Below are 24504 nucleotides of genomic sequence, written 5' to 3' on the forward strand. Positions count from 1 at the left end.
CCTCTCTTTAATTAGAAGCCAGATCTGTCTCAATCTGCTAGTCTGCATCTTCATATTAGAAAAGAGAACAGTGAAAAAATACCAGACGTAAACAGGAACAGGGTGACTACGTTGCGCTAAGCCGATTGACTCATCCTATATTCTCATTATTACAGTCACTTCACTTTTAAGCTACCCAATATTTACCATTCCTTCTGACTAATCCTCAGTCCTGACAGAACTTCTGAGACACACAAGGAACTAGGGAGGGAGAAGAACTAAGGCCCTCAAAATTAAGGAAGCTTATTGTTTCCAGAGTCTGAACTGAAATCCTACTAAACCCACATGATGGGGATTTTGGCAAAAACAGAACAGTAGGCTAATGCTTGTAACGAGTTTGCACTGGAAGCTTGTAAACTAGCTTAGGGAAAGATCTCTAGCTACAATGCTCCCTGAATCCTTTCTAACAATGCCTTTTGAAAAGGATTCATTACATGCAGCTGTAATTTCTTTTCGGAGCTAGTGGTTCACTACTAGTATAGACAGAGGTGAAATTCTTCCAGTCCTCAAACTGACATAAGCTTCTTCAAATTGACAGTTCTAGAAAGGAAGCCGAAAAGAGAAGGACTGTTGGAGAGAGAATGCTGTTGCCAAAGGCAAACTGGTTTGGTTGGAAGGTTAGGCTGGATCAGCTTTAGGTGTATGATTGATGGGGGGATAAGATTACATTATAACTTGATGATGGGAAAAGAAGATCTCTGGAAAGATTCAGCTGAGCTAAGAGAAGCACAGAGGGAAGCTGGGCTCTTCATTCCAACAGAAATTATGAGGACAGGCTGAGAGAGTTGGAATTGTTCAGCCTGGAGAAGAGAAGGCTCCCAGGAGACCTTAGAGCAGCTTCCAGTACCTGAAGGGGCTACAGGAAAGCTGGAGAGGGGCTGTTCACAAAGGCTTGGAATGATAGGATGAGGGGCAATGGGTATAAACTGGAGAGGGGCAGATTTAGACTGGACATAGGAGGAATCTCTTCACCATGAGAGTGGTGAGGCATTGGCCCAGGTTGCCCAGGGAAGCTGTGGCTGCCCCATCCCTGGAGGGGTTCCAGGCCAGGTTGGATGGGCCTTGGGCAGCCTGAGCCAGTGGGAGGTGTCCCTGCCCACTGCAGAGGTGTTGGAACTGAATGGGCTTTAAGGTCCCTTCCAACCCAAACTATTCTATGATTCTATGATTCTGTGATTCTATGAAACCGTAACAGTTATGATGGTCTGAGCGAGGATAAGGGCTGGATTTTTAATAATTTATCTGCATATTTGTGGAATTTCACCCACTCTTAGCAGATAGTCCATCTGCCTATTCTTGCTGAATCACTGCCATGCCCCTCACAAACGGGTATTACTAATCTTTTGAAGGGAAGAGCAGTTCTGGAGAGGGCATTGGAGCAAATGATACATGGGACAAAAAACACAGGGCTCCCAAAGGCAACTCATTTAGCTCATTTAGGGGGACTGCTGCTTTTTTAAAAGTGACTTTATTTTTCCTGATAGGCACAACGGCCCAGAGCAGCAAGGAGCAGCTGATCCTCTGGAGGAAGAAAGATCAGTTACAACAGTAACAGGCATAAATCTTGATTTTTCCTAGCAGCTGACTTGTAAAGTAAATTGATGCTTTTCCAGAACACTCTTCCCCACCTTCCAATTAAACTCTCTCCAATGCTATTAGATCAAAACAAATCTCTCCAACCAACCAACCCCAAAGTCCAAGAACCTCTAAAATCCACCACAAAGAGAATTAAAAATTAATAAAGAAGAAATGTCATTGAACTTTCATCTATCATATTTAAAAGTATGTTCATACAGGGACATTCAGAACTTAAAACCTATTAATTTTAGGATGACTTAGTAAAACTCATTAACCTCCAAATTTAATATTCCTTCTGAGAAGAGAAAAGTAGCCTTAATCTTTGCTTTAATTATGCTGTTTTTTTGTTAAAAAAACAATCGAGTTAGTGTACACCCACAGGTCTGGATGAAGTAAGAGGTTGTGTGTGGCTCAGTAAAGCGCCTGCCGCTCACAGTGATGGAAGAGATCAATTAGTCCTCAGCTTAGTCAAATTATTTGAATCAGTATTGTAAAGATGCCGATTTGTGATACAATCACAAATTCCAGACCTGCTGAGTTAAGCCGAGTTTCATGTTGTAATTTCCAGGGATTTAATTTTTCTTACCTTTAGCATCTTTTTATTTATTTATTTACTTACTTATTTATTTCAATTTTAAACCACACAATCCAAACAACCGTACTTGCTGAATTCTGTGGAAACTGTTAGACTCTTGAGAATCCAGTCTGGTCACTCGTACCTTCTGGTCTTTTATCTCTTATGACAGTTGCTTTATTCATTCAACATGGGTACATATTTGTTTACCCTATTGACTAATTCACAGTAAGGTTTTCCTTACTCTTTCTCACTCTTTCTTGTGATGCATATTTTGCATAAATGGGATTTTTCTAAGCAGATATAGTTCATCTGCCTCTTTTATGGGCACAAGAAAAGGACTCACCTCCTTTTTGTTAAGAAACCACTTTCTCAGGGAACACCACTGCAGGTTTGTTAGCCAACTGCAGAATCTTATGGCTTATAAAAAGGAGTCTTTCTTTTCTATGACCACAATTCCAAGTTTTTATAAGAGTTTTAAAATGGAATATCTGGGAGATTAGTGGGGATAAGGAAATATTCCGGAGTGTTTCGGGGATGGAATATCTGGGAGATTAGTGGGGATAAGGAAATATTCCGGAGTGTTCCGGGGATAAGCATGGGCTGTAGGGATTACACCAACCTGAGCTGATGTTTGTTTGCTTTCTGCTTCTACCCAAAAAGGTTTTGTCCAGTCACGCGGTGGGCAGAAATACACAGAGTTGCACCTAGTCACTCATTCCTTCGCTGTCATCACCTCTGTGGGCACAAGATTTGGCTAGCCGTGCCGTCTGATCCAGCCTGAATTACAACAAAGGATAACAGAGAGTTGTCTTGGCATGAAAACAGTAAACTATAAAGTTGTAAAGACATCAAACTCCTCTCTTTAGAAAGAATTGGAATAGAGAGTTAGGGCCAAAGCTCTCCAAGTCAAGGTGAGCTTTCCTCCTCGTATCACTGGACCAGAGCCCAGAGACCCTTGCTGCCCACTCAAGACTTCCAAACAACCGATAGCTCCATATGAATCTCTAAAAGTAAAATTCCTTTAGATGCACTTCAGAATGTCTCTTCTAGCAGAGGAAAAAACAATCAGCACTAAGCAAAAGGCCTTAGAATCAAACTCCAGATCTATTCCAGGAGCAGAACCATTGCAGTTCCTGAACATAGACACTGGAGTTCAGCACTGCCGGTCTTCCATGGGTTCATAAGTAGAGTTAATATTGTTCAGCATACTAAGTAGTACACTTGCAAGAAATCACACGTGCCTTTTCAGGCCCGTGAAGCAGAACATAATTAAACCAGATGAAAAAGACTATTTGCAATTTTGGAATCTACAAAACAATAACATCTCCTGGATGGGAGTCTTCTACCTGTTGACCTCGACCATACTAATAAAATCATAATAGCCGGATGTTTCTATGCTGCTACCATCTGGCAGCCTCGTCCGTAGGAGGAGGGTGGAGGAATTTTGGTATGCAAATGCCTTCTCTGTGGAGTCAGTCAGAGGATATAAATACTGACAGAATCATATCAAACAGTTCTCTAATAAACTACTCCACCAAAGAATAATGGAATCCTTTTATGCTTTTATAGCAGTAATTCTAGTTGCTTTTGTAGTACTGGTTTTAACTGCAACTTATAATTCCTTCAAGACCCAGATTCCTCCTGACATCGACCAGCCGTTAAAGCTCCGCTTATATCATTGCATGTATGCTCTGATTGAAGTTCTGGTGAGTTTATCATGCTCTGTGATACTGGAATTTTCAGGAAAGGGAAACTTGAGTAGAACTGTGAAGATACACATCTCAAAATTGCGATGTGTCGTGAGAACCACCCAGTAACACAGACTGGAAGATGAAGGTCAAAGCTAGATTTGATATACTATTGCTGTATATGAAGGCAGCCAGTAAGAGGTGAGTTCTTTCAAATACTAAGATACGCATTCTTAGGCGCAACTGTAATTTGATTACTTTCTATAATGAAATAATTTGTCCTGTAGATGACAGGTGAGTTGTGGAAATTATGATTTATATGAATAATAATAACCAGCCTTCTGTATCTCGGTGCACTTTGATATAGTTAAGGTAATTTCCTAAATTTTGAGCTACCTGCAGTAACTTTCTTACCTGTGATTCAGTTCTTATTTCCACAGTGACCAAATTACCGTGCCTCAGTTAAATATCATAGAATCATATAGGCCAGAGGGCACCTCCAGAGGCCAAACAGGTTCAGCGAGACCTGTTATTACATATTAGTGAAGCACCTATAAGCCAGACTCACTGTGCTGTGTGCTTTGCCATCAGAGAAAGAAACAGCTTTTGCCTAAAAAGCTTTTAAAGAAGGCAACAGGAGTACATAAAAGCAATCGTAAGCCCTGTCACATCAGGCGCATAACACGTCAAAAGAAAGCCTGCAGGAAAATCACAGAATGGTTTCATTAATGTTTGTACGAAGCCCATCTCAAGTAAAGGCAGTCTCTAACGCCCTAGTTACACATAACGTGCACAGTGACTAAGGCCCACATCCAATAATATCACTGTAATATAACGATATGACCCTATGTTATTAAGTTCTCTATGTTTCTATAATTGGGTGGATGAAAAGTTTATTTCCAGTGATTCTTTTTACCTGCTTTTACAGCTTCTAAGTGGCTGTTATGCAATAGAATATATTTTATCTTCATTCATAATATACTCCAGCAATTTCAGCTTCGTTTTTTCTGCAGAGTGTTAAAGATGCATTTCACCGCTGCAACACCTAATTTTCTTTCAAAAATCCTTTAGACATCTCCTGGTGCTTTTGATGGATTTCTAGGTTTATGTTTATACTTACGGAAGTAGCCGTTGTAGTGAGACGCACGACGCTTTGTCCAGTTGTGGCACAGAGAAACAAGAAAACTTCAGGTCATCTCTAGGTTCCCATCTTTGTTTTTAAAGGATTTTCTCTCTCTTCCATAGCTCGCGGTGGTTTCTTTTCTTACTCCTCACCCAACTTGTTTATCGCAGCCTAGTCTAGATTATTAGGAAGAAAGAATCTGTGTTACTTGAGAAAGGGCCTGGTGAAGAACTGGGTGTTGCAACACACTTGAGCTATGGAAGATTTGGCCTCGTGATAGCTGGGACCACGCACGTAAAGAAGTTCTGCTTCATTGTCATACTCTGGCATTCTTTCACACAAAATGACTATTTAAGACCAATATATGAGTTATCTCTGAGACAGCCAGAGCAGATTGAAGTTAATGGCCAGAGACACAAGGCTGGAAAAAACAGTTTACAAAAGCTAGCTGGCCACTAGTTGATGAGATATAGATACACCAGTGCACATGGAGGCATCTTTTGCTCAGAAGAGAAGAGCACAAATTGCAAATGGCTTGTTACGACTATTATCTTGCCAGAAGAATGAATTATAATAGTCCGTTAGGGCATTTAAAAGTCACCGTTTAATAAGGGAAATGTACCCAGCAGGAGTTATTTGTGGCAATCCTATAAAGTAGCAAATAACCAATACAATTACCTTAAATATAGTATAGAAAAAGGTACCTTGTGGCCTTTATAGAGTGGGAACTCTTGAATTCCCTGTACTAATTTCTTGTTTTTCCTGTTGCATTCCTCTAGGCAAAGAATTTAGAACGTTTTGGTATCGTTGAGGAGCATGTACTGCTGAGGCCGATCTTTGATGGACTGCCAGCATGCAGGGATTCAAAGCTCTTCATAAAGGATCTGCATTTTGATGGGGTGCCAGTGAGGATTTACTGCCCAAAAGCACCATCTGCAAGGAAACGGAGAGGACTCATCTTCTTCCATGGAGGAAGCGGGATATTCGGAAGCATCAGTAGGGAACTGAAAGAGAAAATATGATTATCTAGGATTGTTAATGATCATAGAATAGTTGGGGTTGGAAGGGACCTTAAAGATCATCCAGTTCCATGGGCAGGGACACCTCCCACTGGCTCAGGCTGCCCAAGGCCCATCCAACCTGGCCTTGAACACCTCCAGGGATGGGGCAGCCACCACTTCCCTGGACAACCTGTCCCAGGGCCTCACCACTCTTATGTTGAAGAAATTCCTCCTTATGCGTAGTTTAAATCTGTCCCTCTCCAGGTTATACCCATTCCCCCTCGTCCTATCCCCACAAGTGTTTATGAACAGCCCCTCCCCAGCTTTTCTGTAGCCCCTTCAGGTACTGGAAGGTTGCTCTAATGTCTCCTTGGAGCCTTCTCCAGGCTGAACAACCCCAACTCTCTCAGCCTGTCACCCCAATTCTCAGACTGTCCATAATATATTTTTAAAAACTCTCCTGAACTTAAGAAATGACAGAAGTTTAATTTGAGAGATAGAAAGCACTTTATGTTTCCTTCACTTTTTAAACTCTCCAATCTGCCCTCGTTTAGTATCTAAATTATTTTTTGTAGGATATAGCACTCTTTATGGCTATTGATTCCTTACAGTAAGTGGTGCTGCTAAAGAAATAAATTATTTTGCCTGAAAATCTGACAGTAGTTAACACCTGCGTTCCTCCCTTTCATCTAAAACTGCCACACATTTATTGGGTCTTCTATAAACAGTGTTCATAGTGATTCACGTGGCCTGCAGCAGCCAGTTTAAAATGCATGTTCATGATGTATGTGCTTTAGTTACGTTGGCTTTTTTTCCAACTTAAGTTACTAAAGAAACCAGATAATTGCAAACATGCAATTTAAAAAGTTCTAAAAGGTATTATTTCTACAGGCAGCAGACGCGCATAGACATTAAGTAGTGTTTCTTAGACTTAGCAATAGTACTACAAGTAGCCTTTCGCAGCAAAATGATACGACGTGCCCAAAGCAGCCTCAGACTCACGGCTACATAAAACAATGTAATAAGCTTTTACAAAGATCTCAAGTTACTTTATCCCTTACAACCACTCTAAAAAATAGCGCACAATTCTCAGAGAATACTTTGGGTTGGAAGGGACTTCAAAGCCCATCCAGTTCCAAACCCCCTGCCATGGACAGGCACACCTCCCAGTGGATCAGGGGGCTCAAAGGCCCATCCAACCTCACTTTGAACATTTTCAATGATGGAGCATCCTGTTCTGGGCAACCTGTTTAATGATCTCATCACCCTCATCATAAGAAACGTCTTTCTTATATTCAATCTAATACTCTTAGTCTGGCAGTTTAAAACCATTGCCTCTTGTCTAATAGTAATAATAATCATAATAATTTCTTATTTTCTTATTTTCTTTATAGATCAACCTCCCTAAACCTATTAACTTTACTGTGTGTGCTGATGATACAAAGACTGGATTATTTTCGCCCTCACATATGAGAACAGGCGGAGAGAGTTGGGGTTGTTCAGCCTGGAGAAGAGAAGGCTCCAAGGAGACCTTAGAGTGACCTTCCAGTACCTGAGAGGGCTACAGGAAAGCTGGAGAGGGACTGTTCATAAAGGCTTGTGGGGATAGGACTGGGGGCAATGGGTATAAACTGGAGAGGGGCAGATTTAGACTGGACATAAGGAGGAATTTCTTCACCATGAGAGTGGTGAGGCCCTGGCCCAGGTTGCCCAGGGAAGCTGTGGCTGCTCCATCCCTGGAGATGTTCCAGGCCAGGTTGGATGGGCCTTGGGCAGCCTGAGCCAGTGGGAGGTGTCCCTGCCCATGGCAGGGGGTTGGAACTGGATGATCTTTAAGGTCCCTTCCAACCCAAACTATTCTATGATTCTATGATTCTATGATTCCATGATTCTGTGATCCTAGAGAAAACTGGGATATGTTGTTAACTAAGTAAAAGGCCCACACTCAGTCATGGCTATATGTCATTTAAAAAAGGGAGATGCTATCACCCCGAGGATTCTAAGATATTAATGACATTAATATCATTTTTTTTTTTTCAGGAACTTTTGAAAGAGTATGCCGGTACCTAGCCAGAAAATCTGATTCAGTGGTTGTGTCTGTTGGGTAAGTGAGCTCCACCCAACGTTAACTCCAGAAGGAGACAGTTCTGCTGCTTTCCCCCCACTTCCCACCCCCAAGAGATGCCCATATCTGTACTTACATTTCTGAGATATAAGAAAAGCTAGAGCTTTACTGTTGTCTACCCCTATGTTGTTGATATGTGTGAGCAAGCATGAGCCTTGGAATTACAAGGAGAAATACCTGCCACAGGTCTATGAAGTTACAACAACAATGTGCATGCCACGCGTTTTCAGAAGAACGGGGATTTGTTTGGTTTACATCACTATAATCACAAAAATCATTACCTTTATTTGATATTTAGGAATTGGGAGCTGTTTTCCCAATTTCAGATTTTAATACTTAGCATCACCTCCATGATCAACGATCTCTCTATTTTGACCGAGCAGGAGGGGAAGCTGTTCTGGTTTGATTCAGCTTGTGAAACTTTAAAGAAGTGATAGTGGTTTTGGTCCATTTTTGCCAATGTGTGGGATGTGCTTGAGCTGACACATCCAGCTATTTCTTTCCAAAGACCCATCTGTAATAGCTGCTCTGCTGTGCATTTCAGGTACCGTTTAGCTCCCGAGCATTCGTACCCGGCCCAGACTCTGGACTGTCTCACCGCTACCGTACACTTCATGAAGACTGCAGAAACCTATGGGGTGGATCCTGATCGGATTCTTGTTTGTGGGGATAGTGCAGGGGGCAATTTTGCTGCTAGAGTTTGCCAAGAACTGGTAGATAGACGGGATATCCCAAAGATAAGTGCCCAGGTACTGATTTACCCATTTCTCCAAGCACTGAACTTTAATCTGCCGTCTCACCAGAAAAATGCTTTCACTGCCTTCTTGACCCAGGAATGTTTGGTCCGTTTTGTTCTGAAGTACTTGAGAAAGGATTGCTCCTTGCTACCAGCCACTGTGGCAGGTTCTCACGTTCCTGAGAGTATGAGTTTGAAATATGGGAAATGGATACACCCAGATCTTATCCCAGAGGTATTTAAAGTGGGCTATAAACCACTGTTACCTTCTCCATTTTTACCGCAAGTCCATGAAGAAACAAAACAAGTGTTTGAGGTACGATTTACCCCACTGTTAGCAGAAGATGCTGTTGTTTGCTGCCTCCCTGATACCTGCATCATCACTTGTGAGCATGATGTGCTCAGGGACGATGGATTGCTGTACAAGAAACGGCTAGAGGACAACAATGTAAAAGTGACCTGGTACTACCTGGAAAAAGGCTTCCACGGCACACTGGCATTTTTTGGTTATGGGATTTTCTCTTTTCCAACATCAAGTCAAGTGGTGAAGCACATTGTAAACTTCATAAAAGATTACTGAAATGTCTTCTCGACTACAGTGAAGTGGTCTGCAAACAGAGAGTATTTTAATTAACTATTTACCGGCTATTCCCAGTACCTGAAGGGGCTACAAGAAAGCTGGGGAGGGACGTTTTACAAAGGCTTGTAGTGATAGGACTGGGGGCAATGGGTATAAACTGGAGAGGGGCAGATTTAGACTGGACATAGGAGGAATCTCTTCACCATGAGAGTGGTGAGACACTGGCCCAGGTTGCCCAGGGAAGCTGTGGCTGCCCCATCCCTGGAGGTGCTCAAGGCCAGGTTGGATGGCCCTTGGGCAGCCTGAGCCAGTGGGAGGTGTCCCTGGCAGAGGGGTTGGAACTGGATGATCTTTAAGGTGCCTTCCAACCCAAACTATTCTATCATTCTATGTTTCTATGTTTCTATTTGTACATCAGATCTAGGGAAGAAATAATATTAGCAGGGTCTGCTGAATTCTGATTTTCCATTGATATGACTTGGGAACATGATGTATTTTTCATCTTTTTTTTTAATTAACCTATTGATTGTTATGCTGTTCTCTTCCTATGTCAAAAGAACAACAGCTCACCACAGTAAATAACATTTTAAAGCATGCGATCTCTGAGTCACCAGCAATGTGCATACACATATTCACATAATACACACAAAATCAGCATGACAGCATGGATAAAATGCCCTCCCATCACCTCTGGTGATTGAAGATACTGTCATTACTGCTGAGATGAGCAGTATTCAACATCAGACTGTGTACAGGCAACCAGTAGATTTGAATTAGTAAAATCTGAAGGAGGGAATTGGTTGTAACTACAAATAAGCTATTAAAAGGAGATGGCTGACACAGAAGGGAGGTACAGGAACGAGAGCTGTATCACATAGCTGCCTCTAAGTGTCCAAGACTGACAACACCAATGCAGTGAGGGAGAACCGCACAAACCTAGCTGGGTGTCCTCTAAACTATAGTCAATAAAGTTCCTTTCTGAGAAGCATCTGGTTGTGTTCGAGGAAGACGGAGACATAGTGGGTTTTGCTTTCTTGTAATCAGATAACTAATCAACTTGTTTACTTGGAATCTGGGGAGAAAGTATTTAAATAACATGGAAGCTGCCATAATAGTTCTGGAATCCTCAATGCAAGAAGGATATGGAGCTGTTGGAACGGGTCCAGAGGAGGCTACAAGGATGATCAGAGGGCTGGAGCACCTCCTGTACAAGGACAGGCTGACAGAGTTGGGGTTGTTCAGCCTGGAGAAGAGAAGGCTCCCAGGAGATCTTATAGCGACCTTCCAGTACCTGAAAGGGGCTACAAGAAAGCTGGAGAGGGACTATCCATAAAGGCTTGTGGGGATAGGATGAGGGGCAATGGGTATAAACTGGAGAGGGGCAGATTTACGCTTGATATAAGGAAGAATTTCTTCACGATGAGAGTGGTGACACGCTGGAACATGTTGCCCAGGGAAGTTGTGGCTGCCCCATCCCTGGAGGTGTTCAAGGCCAGGTTGGATGGGCCTTGGGCAGCCTGAGCCAGTGGGAGGTGTCCCTGCCCATGGCAGGGGGTTGGAACTGGATGATCTTTGAGGTCCCTTCCAACCCAAATTATTCTATAATTCTTTGATAATAACTTCTGTGACTATCCAGTTCCACTGCTTAGGAGGGCAGACCCACCTTTGCTAAACACAGACACGATGGTAGTTGCCACTGCCTGTCAAAACTGGCCACGCAGCGCTTGGAATTGTAAAGTATTTCATCACTGTTTTATGCAACCGCCTTGCACTGGTAATAACTTCGCATACACAGTGTGGAAAGACGCTAGCCCCTGTCTTCACTGCCTGCCATTCAAACTGTGAGTAGGAAGCAAATGGTGGGTTAAATTCACGATGTTAATTAGATATGTTGACAAGTTAGTAGTGGCAAATCTCTGGAGCAACAAGTTGTTACCTGTGAATTCTTGTTCTCCAGTCCCTCTCAGCACAATGAATTTATGTTTTTTCATGCACTGTTCACACAACAGATATTTTGTTTCGTTTTTCCTATTGCACGTATTGAAAATTTACTCCTCAAACAAAGAAATTCAGGAGTAAAGAACATTATGAAGTCTCAAATGTTCACTGTTTGAGGATTACAGGATGTGCCTGATGTGAAATTCGGGACTCATTTGGGTTTCCGACCTCAAGAGTTGATTTGCCAGCTCACGCATCAGTGGCTGAAGTGAGTCCAGCAGAGTCTGTATCTGCTGGAAAAGCTATCCAAAAAGCTTGATGTTACTTGAGCAGTTAATCCATGTCTGTTCCGCCTTGGATGGGCTGTTATAACTATACAGGAGCAAACAGGCTTAAAGTTAGTTTGGGTATGAAATTCAGTTCAACCTGTGAGTGTTATTAGGCTTATCTGGATTTAAGATCAATTTTATTCCTGCATTGCTGCTCTTTGCCTCTTCTGTATCAGGCTTGTTCTTTTGACGAGTCTTTGCAGGTACAGAGATGGTTGGAAATGCTAAGAACCATGGATGTCCATGCAATTCCACTTTGTATCTTTTACAGTGTGGGATAATCGCAGATGGTCACACGCTTCATTCAGTGCAGCATGTCAATTTGGCAACCCAATACTTGTTTTCTGTTATTATTCAGCCTCTGGACTTATTCCTCATTTGGCCAATATCCAAACTCTACCCCGACCTACTCTTGAGATTGTTCCACAGTCCTTTATCTGTCGGTCTTTGTTTACTATAAATAATAATGACACCAGTAAGTATGCATTCACGAGAAGGCGGAGACTATAATACTGTAGGGCTCAACCAAGAGGCTGTTAAAAACCAAATATCATCCAAACAAACGTAACGGTTGGTACAGTCTTCCCCTGCCTGGAAAGAAGCCATCAAGGAGGACCAAGCAAGATGCAAAGCACTGACACTTCAGGCTGCTTCTGGTTCCAGTAGACTCAAAGATGCAATGGCATCAGTCATCCAATGTGATGAAATGTGTTCGTGATAGAGACCTTGATGTTAATAGAAGTCTGAGAAAGTAAGGTGTGGAGGCACAATAAAACAAGAAACTGAGCAGCGCTGAAGATGATGAGTAAGATATCCTGTGCCACAGGAACTCACAAGAACTCAGAAATAATTCAGATGATCGTATTCAATAATAGGGAGAGATTTAACAGGTTTTTGTCTTCTGAGAACACCAACGCTACCAATGATAAAATAAGCACTGGTTTTATGGTGATGGGCACAGTCTCAAAACAGGTTGGCTGCAAATGCAAAAAACTGCTTCTGTGAGCCGCTCCCACGATTAATTGTTCCTCTCTGTTTAATGGTATGGTTCGTTTGCCACGTTTTCAGCCTCCTATTGGCACATTTAAAAGCTGGATGACGCAATATGAAGAGAATTGCTAACCTTGCACATTTACCTTCAGAAATACTTCAAAAGTCAGAGGGAGAAGGAAGCCGCGGCTGACTCTTCCATCTGTGTCCTAACAGTACACTGAGATGGAATTCCTTCTAGTAATTTTCCTTGCTGTTCTGACCGTCACTGTGGCAATGTCATTCTACTATGAACACCCCAAGGCAGAAATTCCTCATGGAGTTAGTCAGCGCCAAAAGCTTTATGTTTTGCATTACGTCCTGAACTTTGTGCTTGGTCTGGTAAGTAAAACTTTATTAAAGCTGGAGGTTTAAATTGAATTTCTGATAGAGGGATAATGTATTGGTGAGGTTTCTTATAATCAATGTTTAAATATATTGCAAATATACAACTGGATGTATTTGATGATGGGAGCACCATTAGAGGTACCGTCAGCTCAGTCGGTAGAACAGACTCCACTTCTCGCTATACAGCATCAAAGCAACAACATGGAAAACAAAATGCTGCAGATTGTGCAATACTCATTTTTTTCTGCAGGCCTCTGTACTACCTTTTCAATCCTCTTGCCTCGAGGCAGTGCTGGAAGGCACAGGCAGCTTCCTGCATTGTGTCTGCACAGAACAGCCTTCGTTTAGAGAACGAGCAACTAAACGACATCTGTGATCTCAGCTAACCAGAACACTCTGCTTCTGAGCCATCTGAAAGGCTGCTGCCAGCTTCATCATCTTTGGCCTTTCAAGACATCTATAGGACATTCTTCTGCCTCTCTATGTCAGTTTTTGGCACATTTTTCGACCCTCCCTTGTTTTTCATCCTTGTTTCTCTTTAAAACTAAAATGTGACTTCCACTTGTCGTTCTGTTTCACCAGTTACCCATTCCTGAATGAACTGTTTCCCCTCTCATTTTAAAACCACTTCTGGATACCTAAGTCAAGCTTCTTTTATTTTGTTAGAATTGTAAAAAAACCCAAAACCCCTTCAGTTTCTTTGGCTTTTGCATTACTTTCCACCTTGATTCTATGTTCTAATATTATGATTTCCCCTCCCTTTCCCTGGTACATGGCTTGTTAAGTCTTGCCTGCAGGCAGCCAGTGAGCTCCTAAGAACGTGGCTCTTCGTGACTCGAGAAATCCCCACCCAGGCCCGAACAGTGCTATGAGGGTGAAGCAATGCAATAAAATAGGACAGTAACAGAAGTCAAATTAAATTTTCTTCCATCAACTACACAACGTGTGGAATTCCACACTTTCAAAACACTGTATGAATACTCTTTATCCATTAGACAAAGCTTTCCCTTTGTGTAATTCATATGTAAAAAGCTGAACTGCAGGATTTAGAAACTTTCTGGTGCTTAATGTTGCTTCTAACCTTTGATCTTAAGAATTTGTGTGCTTTCTGCTGGTTACTGAGAGGCCAAGCAAAAGCAGTGCAGCACATCACCCCAAAGGAGCAGAAAGATACCAATTGTAATGTACGGTTATACAAAATTTAAATGCAAATGAAGTCCAAGTCACTTGGATTTACGAAGATGATGCAGGATGATACTAATTACGGATGCCTGCCAGAACTGTACGTTGTTGCAGGGAATCCATGGAAGTTATTCCCAGCTAATAGTGAAGGGGCTAAGAGCAATCCAAATAAACGCTTATCCCTATTACTGCTGACCTGTGGAACTACGGCAGGTTTAACAAAAAAGAGATGTCAGACTGCCAACATCACCACAATGGTTGGTAGGGACTCCTGTTTTGTTTCAGTATTTCCAAGACAAAGACGATCTCCGTATGATATCCAAACACGACAGCTAATTACAGGTTTAACTTTTACTGTTAAAGTGAGGAAAGAAAATACATAGGGAATTGTGGGATTAAAGAAACAAAATTACTTTCCCAAGGATATCAAACAGTACTTCTGTAGAAGGAATCAGTATGAGACCAAAACTTGACCATGGGATCATAGAATCATAGAGTAGTTTGGGTTTGAAGGGACCTTAAAGCGCATCCAGTTCCACCAAGTCGGACATCTCCCACTAGATCTGGTTGCTCGGAGCCCCATCCAAGCTGACCTTGAACACCTCCAAGAATGGGGCAGTCACAACTTCTTCGGGATCTTCATCTCTGAGATGATTCTCCTTGCACATGGGATCAGCTTCCCAAATGGCCTAAAATGGAATACCTGCATCAAATTTAACAGGACTGCATTGCTGAGCTACATGAGGTCTTGGAAATGTGAGGTGGAAGCCTCACATTTACTGTGGGGTTTGAAGACATATGCAGCAAATATCTTTGTACATGCAATTATTTTGAAATATGTATGCACAAATAATGGCAACACAACAAGTTAAATTACTCATTAGAGCAGTCTACTCTGGAAGAAGAATACAAAATTTAATCTTATATAGTGAAATATGGTGATGGAATTGTGGCTGCCCCATCCCTGGAGGTGTTCAGGGCCAGGTTGGATGGGCCTTGGGCAGCCTCATCAAGTCGGAGGTGTCCCTGACCATGGAATTAGATGATCTTTAAGGACCCTTCCAAACCAAACCATTCTGTGATTCTATGATATAATCTAGAATTACCACCAAAGCTAACTTGGCATCCTGCTACATCATACTGGGAACATTTTGGCCAGAGATGTCAGATAGCCAAGTTCCTTGTTTCGGTGAAAGCAGCTTTCAGGCCAGCTTCCCCACAGGCTTGAAGGCCTTGAAGAAGAAGCATGGACACAACGCAACTACAGAAGATAAACTCATCCTTTCCTGTCATATTTACTGTGTTTTGAATTCAAATTTTGATATTAGAGTACAATGAATATGTACCCAAATCATCTTAACCGTCCATTTCATTGTCAGAACCAGCATGAGACAAAGTCTGAATTGACCACGGAATTTTAAATTTTTCATGCTCCATCTCCAAGTAAGATTGAAATTTACACTAATTTGTGATTTCTTTTCCTTTATTAACAGGCAAAATTTTTGGAAAAAGTAGGTATTACCTCAGAGGTCTCCATCATAAGGACTGCAATGGATGGAATACCACCATTAAAAGATGACAACCTTTTTATCAAGGACTTAAGTTTTGAAAAGGTTAAAGTAAGAATTTACCAGCCCAAAATATCAACCACTGGTCAGAGAAGAGGAATTCTGTATTTTCATGGAGGAGCTGGACAGTTTGGAAGCATTCGTAAGGAATATATATAATAAGAGCTATAACTACAAATACCGTAATTTCTGACACGGTACTTCCTAAATGACAAGTAGAGTTACAATGCTTAAGTTTAATGACAAGTTAAGCATTTGAAATAACACAATTAATTCAAGGACATAGTTTAGTGGCAAATAGCAATGACTTGATGAGCTAAGAGGTCTTTTCCAACCTAGTGATTCTGTGATTCTATGAATTTCAGGACAGCAGTATAATTGTATCTACGCGCAGTGGGCATCATGTTAAATTGTCTTTCTACAGGTCATGGATCTAAAACTTTTATTCTCCGATCATTTATAATCATAGAATAGTCTGGGCTGGAAGGGACCTTAAAGATCATCCAGTTGCACCCCATGGGCAGGGACACCTCCCACTGGCTCAGGCTGCCCAAGGCCCATCCAACCTGGTCTTGAGCACCTCCGGCGATGGGGCAGCCACAACTTCTCTGGGCAACCTGGGCCAGGGCCTCACCGCTCTCATGGCGAAGAAATTCCTCCTAATGTCCAGTCTAAATCTGCCCCTCTCCAGTTTACACCAATTGACCCCAGTCCTGTCACCACAAGCCTTTGTGAACAGCCCCTCTCCAGCTTTCCTGTAGCCTCTTAAGGTACTGGAAGGTCGCTCTAAGGTCTCCTTGGAGCCTTCTCTTCTACAGGCTGAACAATAATAATGTTTCTTTTCTCCCTCCTTCTCCTCGTTCTCTCTCATGCTTACGAGAAAAGTATAAATCTCATTAGAATTTTATTTCTTAAATAACCCAATCTGTGTTCCCACGTGCAAACAACCTGTGTGCATGTGTGCACGCTGCTGTGTGTCTTTATAGTGGCAAAACCAGGCAAAAATACATTTTGGCATTTGAAATGGAAAGGCCGGGAGATGAGATGGTGGCTCAGGCACCATTTGTGTGTCAGGTTTAGCAGTGGGTTTTGTGGTTTGTTTTAAAGAACTCCTCATCTTCACTCTTAAAGTGGCAGCAGTGCTGCTTTCTGGCAACTAACTTTTCAAAGAGGAGACCGAAAGACTGCATTGGTGTAAATTCCAGGTTTCTTACTGGCAAGAAGATTCCCGCAGATGTAATGGAAGTGTGCGCAATGTCCAGATTAGACCATATTCTTAGCTCTTTGTTGTGGATTGATAGATTTCAATCTGGAAAGAAAGACCTGGAAAAGACAAGTAGATTGTCTAAGAGAATTCCAGTGTAGCATTAATCACAGAATAGAGATAAGAATTCAGGAGTATTTTCATTCCACTTTTTAAAGCAAGTTCCAGTTCCATTGAACTATTTTGTTTTACAGGGGCCTATGAAAGAATATGCCGCTTTTTCGCTAGAACTAGCAATTCCGTGGTTGTGTCGGTGGGGTAAGTGGAGTCAATCCTGACGCACAACATCACAACTGTCTGTGCCTCCTTCTCAGTTTGTACGTCTTTAACACACAGTCATGGCAAGCCAAGTTCTTTCTGAAGTGCACAAAGTACTTGTATTTAGTGATTACTCCCATTTCACCAGCGCTAATTAGTCTCAGGAAGAATTAGCCAACTAAACTCCACTTGCTCATTTTCAAATAAACTCCATTATAATAATTTTGTACTTTGTAGCCACCGCTATGGAGTGAGGATGTTTGCATTTCCTAAAGCCACATGCAAACCACCTGAAGTTGAAAGCCAACACTGTGTTCGAAGTGTGACTCATTCTCTTAAAAGCACAGTTGCCCAGAAATACTCATTTTAGCAGCATGGGGAGGGATGTCCACATTTGACTTGCAATCAATCCACAATGACCATTCAAAATATTTTTCTGATGAGCTGAAACTAATTTTTAACAGAATTGATATTTAAAAGTTCAGGAAAAGAGTTAATGGAAAGTGGAAATTAATTTAAATTGCACTATTTACTATTTACATCCTAAAATACTTGAAGAACTATTAACTCTTACTGATTCAGCTTATAAAGAATTCAGCCTATAAAGAATTCAGCTTACGGAAAACCACTGAAAACCTTGCATATTTTCATTATTAATTCTCTACATTCATATCCTTGACCAATTTGTGGGGAAATGTCCACTTCAACTTCTAGCTAGGATCGTTGATGACTGATTCATAACCTGCCTCTAATTCTACAGTAACTCAACATGTGCCTTCAGTCACCTAAAAGACAGGTAAAGAAGTGTTTTGCAAAGATAGAATAGTTTACTGACTCCTCAAACGTTAACAACAGTAGCAAATAATAACCAAAAGCAATTACTACAGTAAATTCTACTGCTTTAATTACAATCTCAGAATATTTTTCTATCTTCACCTATTGAATGCACAGATGACGACGGGATCACTCACTAGATACGGCTATGTTAAAGCACTTTCGCTCCTATTCAGGTATCGCTTAGCTCCTGAGCATCCGTACCCAACCCAGTTTGAGGATTGTCTGGTGGCCACCATACACTTTATGAGGACAGCACAAGATTACGGCGTAGACCCTTCTCGCATCACTGTCTGTGGAGACAGCAGTGGAGGCACACTCGCTGCTGCTGTTGCCCAAGCACTGGTGAACAGAACAGATCTCCCAAAGCTGAGAGCACAAATCCTAATATATCCTTTTCTCCAGGCTGTGGACTTCAATTTGCCTTCTTATCAGCAGAATAAGGGAGTCCCTCTTTTATTAAAGGAACGAACCATTGCTTTTGGTTTGAAGTATCTTAATAAAGACTTATCAGCCATAGAAGCAATATCTAAAGGCTGCCACATTCCAGAATATTTGCAACTCAAGTATCAGAAATGGGTGAGTGCTGACTACATCCCTCATGAGTTTAAAAGAAGGGGCTACAACCCAAGTACAACACATCCACTCTCAGAAGAACTCCCTACACTGATGAAGGCCGCCTTTGATCCTGTTTTTTCCCCACTGCTGGCTGAAGACAATGTTATTGCTCGGCTTCCTGAGACTTTCATTTTGACTTGTGAATTCGATGTGCTTAGAGATGACGGACTGCTATATAAGAAACGATTAAAGGATCATGGTATAAAAGTGACCTGGTGCCATTTGCAAGAGGGATTCCATGGAATAATACTCTTAACTTTTTGGGGTGGGTTGATAACATTTCCATCTGGAAATCAAGGCCTGGAAAAGATAGTAAATTTTTTAAGACTGATGTAAAGTTCCATTTCTTGCTTTCCTTTCCTGATTCCCATTTCTCAGAATTTTTTAAAAAAACACCTTCAATTTTCTTTTTGTTAAATAATTCTAAATTTCAGCATTGCATCTGTCAACTTTTTACCTAATAAACTGATTTTGGCTTTTGTTTTGTTTTCTTTTATGATAGGCAAAATCAAGTGCACTTACCTTTCTTTCCTCTACCATCTCTTCACAGTTTCTCCTGTACCCATAAAAGATCTGGGGCCCATAGCAAGTGTTTTGTGGTTTGGCTCAACGTAGTTCTGGTAATAGTAACACACAGACTGTGATTTGAGGACAACTTGGGGTAGGTAACAGCATGAACCTACAGGTTAAGTGTATAATGGGCACAGTCAACCATATCTCAAAGCGTGGATCTGGTGGAAGCTGTTTGAGGTGAGCTTAAAGTTGACTGAATGTAGCAGAAAAGATTTGAGCACAGACAAGAAAGAAGCAGAGGGAAAGTAGAGGTCAGGAAGAGGGTTAGGCCAGAACTATAGATGTTATAACAAGTATTGGTTAAGGAATGTTTGCAGATGACACCAAGTTGAGTGGTACAGTTGCCACACCAGGATGTAATCCAGACCTGGACAGGCTGGAGAAGTGGGGCTGTGCGAACCTCACGAGGGTCAACAAGGGCAAGTGCAAGGTCCTGCACCTGAGTCGGGGCAATCCCCAGTTTTAATACAGGATGGGGGACGATGGGATTGAGAGCTGCCCTGCAAAGAAGGACTTGGGGTGCTGGTTGATGAGAAGCTTGATATGAGCCAGCAATGTGCACTTACAGCCCAGAAGGCCAACCGTGTCCTGGGCTGCATCGAAAGCAGCGTGGCCAGGAGGGCGAGGGAGGGGATTCTGCCCCTCTATTCCTCTCTGGTGAGACCTCATCTGGAATACTGTGCCCAGTTCTGGAATCCTCAACGTAAGAAGGAGATGGAGCTGTTGGAATGGGTCCAGAGGAGTCTACAAAGATGATCTGAGGGCTGGAGCACCTCCCATACGAGGACAGGCTGAGAGAGTTGGGGTTGTTCATCCTGGAGAAGAGAAGGCTCCAAGGAGACCTTAGAGTGACCTTCCAGTACCTGAAGAGGCTACAAGAAAGCTGGGGAGGGACTGTTTACAAAGGCTTGGAGTGATAGGATGAGGGGCAATGGGTATGAACTGGAGAGGGGCAGATTTAGACTGGGCATAAGGAGGAATTTCTTCACCATGAGAGTGGTGACACACTGGCCCAGGCTGTCCAGGGAAGAAGTTGTGGCTGCCCCATCCCTGGAGGTGCTCAAGGCCAGGTTGGATGGGGCTTTGAGCACCCTGACCGAGTGGGATGTCCCTGCCCATGGCAGGGGGGTTGGAACTGGATGACCTTTGAGGACCCTTCCAACCCAAACTATTCTATGATCTATGAATACAACACCTATTAAAAATCAAGCACATACATTAATATATACATAAAGATCTATGGGAAAACACTGTGTAACAGTTACTTTACAAAGAGCTTGTATTAACCCCTGTCTGAAGCAGGAGGTGCTTCCTCACGGAGGAGCAACATAACGTGACAGTGCAGCACAAATACAGAGCTCCAGAAACAGACTCCAGCACTGGCAGGCCCTGAAAAAGAGTGAGATATTGGAAAGTTCTATACAGGAGCTCTTGGAACAGCTACAAGTCACAGGGAGATGTTAAATGACGAAAGGAAAAGCCAATCGTTGTGCATCATTCGTTCTGATCACCAGGGGTCAGCACACACTGACTTTTCAATGCCAGCAGAAAAACCTGGCAAACTCCTTCCTACTCCGAGCACACAGACATCACAAAAGATCAATGTGTGTTTTAGACTTAAATATTTCTACCGAACCTGTTGCCGCAGTTTTAAGGCTGGATCGCCTGTTCCAAACCAATCAAGTTACAGTGGTTTATTGCAAAACTCTACAACTTCCATTATCTCTGCTTTGCTATGATTACAATTCCTCTGTGTTTTGCTCTGGTGAAAAGTCACTCTACAACAGCAAGTATTTTGAAAATCAGCAGGCAATTAGAAAATATACCAAATGTCTTAACTCAACTATTTATAAATAACATTATTTATTTAAAAACATTTAACATTCTCTGCCTATGATGCACATTCTCTGTACTGGTCCTGAAATAAATAGGCACAGCTCTGCGAACTCGGGCTGCTTTTATTCCTTCAATCTTCCTGCTCTGGTTGCCTATTACCTCCGTTATTGATCGTATTTGCTGACTTGTTCACATTTGAAAGCGCTACAGAACAAAAATCATAGAATCATAGAATAGTTTGGGTTGGAAGGGACCTTAAAGATCATCCAGTTCCAATCCCTCAGCCATGGGCAGGGAGATCAAAGCCACATCCAACCTGGCCTTGAATGCCTCCAGGGATGGGGCAGCCACAACTTCCCTGGGCAACCTCTTCCAGGGCCTCACCACCCTCATGGTGAGGAAATTCCTCCTCAAGTCTGGTCTAAATCTGCCTCTCTCCAGTTCATACCCATTACTCCCAGTCCTATCACTACAAGCGTTTGTAAACAGCCCCTCTCCAGCTTTCCTGTAGCCCCTTCAGGTACTGGAAGGTCACCATGAGATCTCCTCAGAGCCTTCTCTTCTCCAGGCTGAACAAGCCCAACTCTCTCAGCCTGTCCTCGTACAGCAGGTGCTCCAGCCTTCTGATCATCTTTGTAGCCTCCTCTGGTCCTGTTACAACAGCATCTGATGGGAACAGCATCAGCTCCTCTGTGAGGAAGGACCTCCTGCTTCAGACAGCGCAACCCTGCAGTTAATACAAGCTTTTTGTAAACTTAGACTGTTTATTCCCATTCCAAAATATCTTGTCGAGTCACCATTTCAAAAATGTACCTGCTCTGAACTGTGCAGCACGAGATCTGAATTTCCATCACTGAATGCTAATGCACAATATTTTTCACCACTTTTTTAACTTAGAGGAAGAAAAGAAAGGGTTAAGTAAAGATTTACAGCAGACTGAATGGAAGATGGTTTTTAGCAGTGAGTAAGAGCAAAAGGCTTAGGGAGTAGCTACTGCTGTGGGTGGGGAGATGGAGATAACGCAAAGGGAGGGCACCGAAAGCCAGGTAGGAGGCAGGGTACACGAAGGAGGAGATAGATCAAGCAAATACATAGCACCTTTCCAAAACAGTAAGAGACAAAGGCTTACAGGAATGAAAAGTCTGAGAAGCCTTCAGTCATTTGCTTACAAGAACACAAGAAATGAAATGTGAACTGGAGGATGGTTTCTTACCTGCTCTGCCTGCTAAAACTGAAGTTAAATTGCACTACAGGGTCTAATTGTCCTGGAGTAAATCTAGAAAACCAAAATAGCACCAGGTAAATGATATTTACCAGCGTATTTCATTTTGAAACGTGCATTTAATAAATGAATGTATCAGAAGCTATCATTTCTGCTTTTAATTCTTCTTTGGAATACACTACTTCTGTTTTCTTAGCTTTATGCCTTCCAGTTAGTAATTAAGCCGGTTATAATTGATTGAATCGACACCTCAGTCATTAGAGCCGGCTCCTGTCTTGTGCTTTAGCTAATCCTTGTAGTATTTCCTGTCTTACAAAGAGCAGCTCCGCAATCACCCATTAACTCCAGGCTACCTGTGGGCTGTGTTCCCTGACACAGCCTGCAATCAGGAGAGAAAGGTTTTGCAATATTTTAGAGAAAGACACTACAAGAAAAACAGTAACAAATGACACTCACACAACTCATGAGCACCAGTTTCCCTGACTCTGCTGCCTTTATCACTGATTGAAAGCCGCCTGCCTCGCACTGATAAACAACTGATGTGAGGTTGATGAGTTTTATACATTCTCAGTCTGCACAGAGGTCTGTGATTCCACATGTACATAAGCCTTGCAAAGCCCAGCAGGTTAAGCTGGAAGAGGAAATAGCGAAGATCATATTTCTTTGAATAAGTATTGTTATAATACTTTGCCTTCCCAACATTACTAGGACTATGAGAAATATGCTGAACAGTTAATAAAAGAATGAATGTTAGAGGTAACTTCCTGCATAAACACAGGCTCACGGATTAGGAAATGGGAATTTTCTGTATTATTGTCAATTTTGTACTTGCCAACTGATATATTAAACATGTCAGTCTCCAGCAACACTAAATCCAATGAATAAAACATCAGTTCTGTGTGCCTTAAAGAGCTGAACTGTTTTATGAGAGTAAAGAGCCGTATGCATGTCCATAATGCACATTACAATGCCAGGCTCCAGGATTTGTTCATTTTCTCCAGTTTACTGGAATCTCTTCAGTCTTCTGCAGCTAATGCAAGGCTGCTCTCATCTACCGAAAGGGAAAGACTGGAAGCTGGGAGTTCACAATGAGCTTGTTGAAAATAGAATGCATGTAGCAAAACACATCAGCAAATACACAGAATCATAGAATCATGGAATGGTTTGGGTTGGAAGGGACATTAAAGAACTTCCAGTTCCAAATCCCTGCCGTGGGCAGGGACACCTCACGCTGGATCAGGTTGCTCCAAGCTCCATCCAACCTGGCTTTCAACCCCTCCAGGGATGAGGCAGCCACCACTGCTCTGGGCAACCTGGGCCAGGGCCTCCCAACGCTCACAGGAAAACATTTCTCCCTAAGATCCCACCTCAGTCTCCCCTCTTTCAGCTTCAAACAGCAGGTACAGGAGTGGCTGACCAGACTGGAAATATTCAGAGCATCTCTGAACAAGTACCAGTAGAAAAGTGTCATGCAGGAACAGGATCAGTTGAGTCACATGAGCATTTTGTAATGCAAGGCATCAAGTATCATGGAACAGTTGTGAATATAAGCATCCCCGGATGGACCCAGTACCTCTAAGACCATGAGATGTGCTTGATTCCGGAAATAAGCTGGAATCTGTGGTAACAGGAGAAGGAGGAAAGTCTGAGGTGCTGACATAACATACAGTTAGAATATACTCTGAGCATAATCAGAGTATGCCCTAAGAGCAAAATATTAAGATATTATTCTGAAACACTACTTAGCCAATGTTTCTGCAACAACAGAAGGGCTATAATGCGTAACTGAAATATTTTTGTTCAGACTGACACATTCTTACTGAAGACAACAGACAGGGCATGACATCAAATAGCAAACAAACCAACCCCTTGAACACTCCTTTTAAAACTTATTTTTAAATAAAAAAAAAGATAGTAAAGAAATATTCCTTCCGCTTTATCAGAGGTTTCAAAACAGAGATAGCATCTGTGAGGTGTTTTGGTTTTGATTGAAGGTGTTTAATCATTGACTCACTGAATACTGTGAAGACAAGACTCCTGCCAATATGGTGTCAGCAG

At 42.2% G+C, this 24504-nt stretch overlaps 2 protein-coding genes and 1 long non-coding RNA gene across 3 annotated transcripts; 2 read left to right on the forward strand and 1 right to left on the reverse strand.

Annotated features, from left to right (window-relative positions):
- Positions 1-2819: 2819 nt before the first annotated feature.
- On the reverse strand, positions 2820-5917 carry LOC128854244 (uncharacterized). The gene is made up of 3 exons (XR_008453232.1): positions 5710-5917; positions 5003-5181; positions 2820-2971 (listed from the first exon to the last, which is right to left on the reverse strand). It is a non-coding gene; the product is annotated as an uncharacterized LOC128854244 (long non-coding RNA).
- LOC104060605 (arylacetamide deacetylase-like 4) lies at positions 3736-10383 on the forward strand. The gene is made up of 4 exons (XM_009562414.2): positions 3736-3900; positions 5785-6001; positions 8047-8110; positions 8676-10383. The coding sequence occupies exons 1-4, from the start codon at positions 3739-3741 to the stop codon at positions 9445-9447; spliced, it is 1215 nt and encodes a 404-aa protein (XP_009560709.2). The 5' UTR covers positions 3736-3738; the 3' UTR covers positions 9448-10383.
- A 2447-nt stretch (positions 10384-12830) lies between these two features.
- Positions 12831-19285, forward strand: LOC104060606 (arylacetamide deacetylase-like 4). The gene is made up of 4 exons (XM_009562415.2): positions 12831-13085; positions 15767-15983; positions 17300-17363; positions 18374-19285. The coding sequence occupies exons 1-4, from the start codon at positions 12930-12932 to the stop codon at positions 19149-19151; spliced, it is 1215 nt and encodes a 404-aa protein (XP_009560710.2). The 5' UTR covers positions 12831-12929; the 3' UTR covers positions 19152-19285.
- The last annotated feature ends 5219 nt before the right edge of the window (positions 19286-24504 follow it).

Source organism: Cuculus canorus, chromosome 21, assembly GCF_017976375.1.
Source record: "Cuculus canorus isolate bCucCan1 chromosome 21, bCucCan1.pri, whole genome shotgun sequence".
In the NCBI taxonomy this organism is placed as follows: domain Eukaryota; kingdom Metazoa; phylum Chordata; class Aves; order Cuculiformes; family Cuculidae; genus Cuculus; species Cuculus canorus.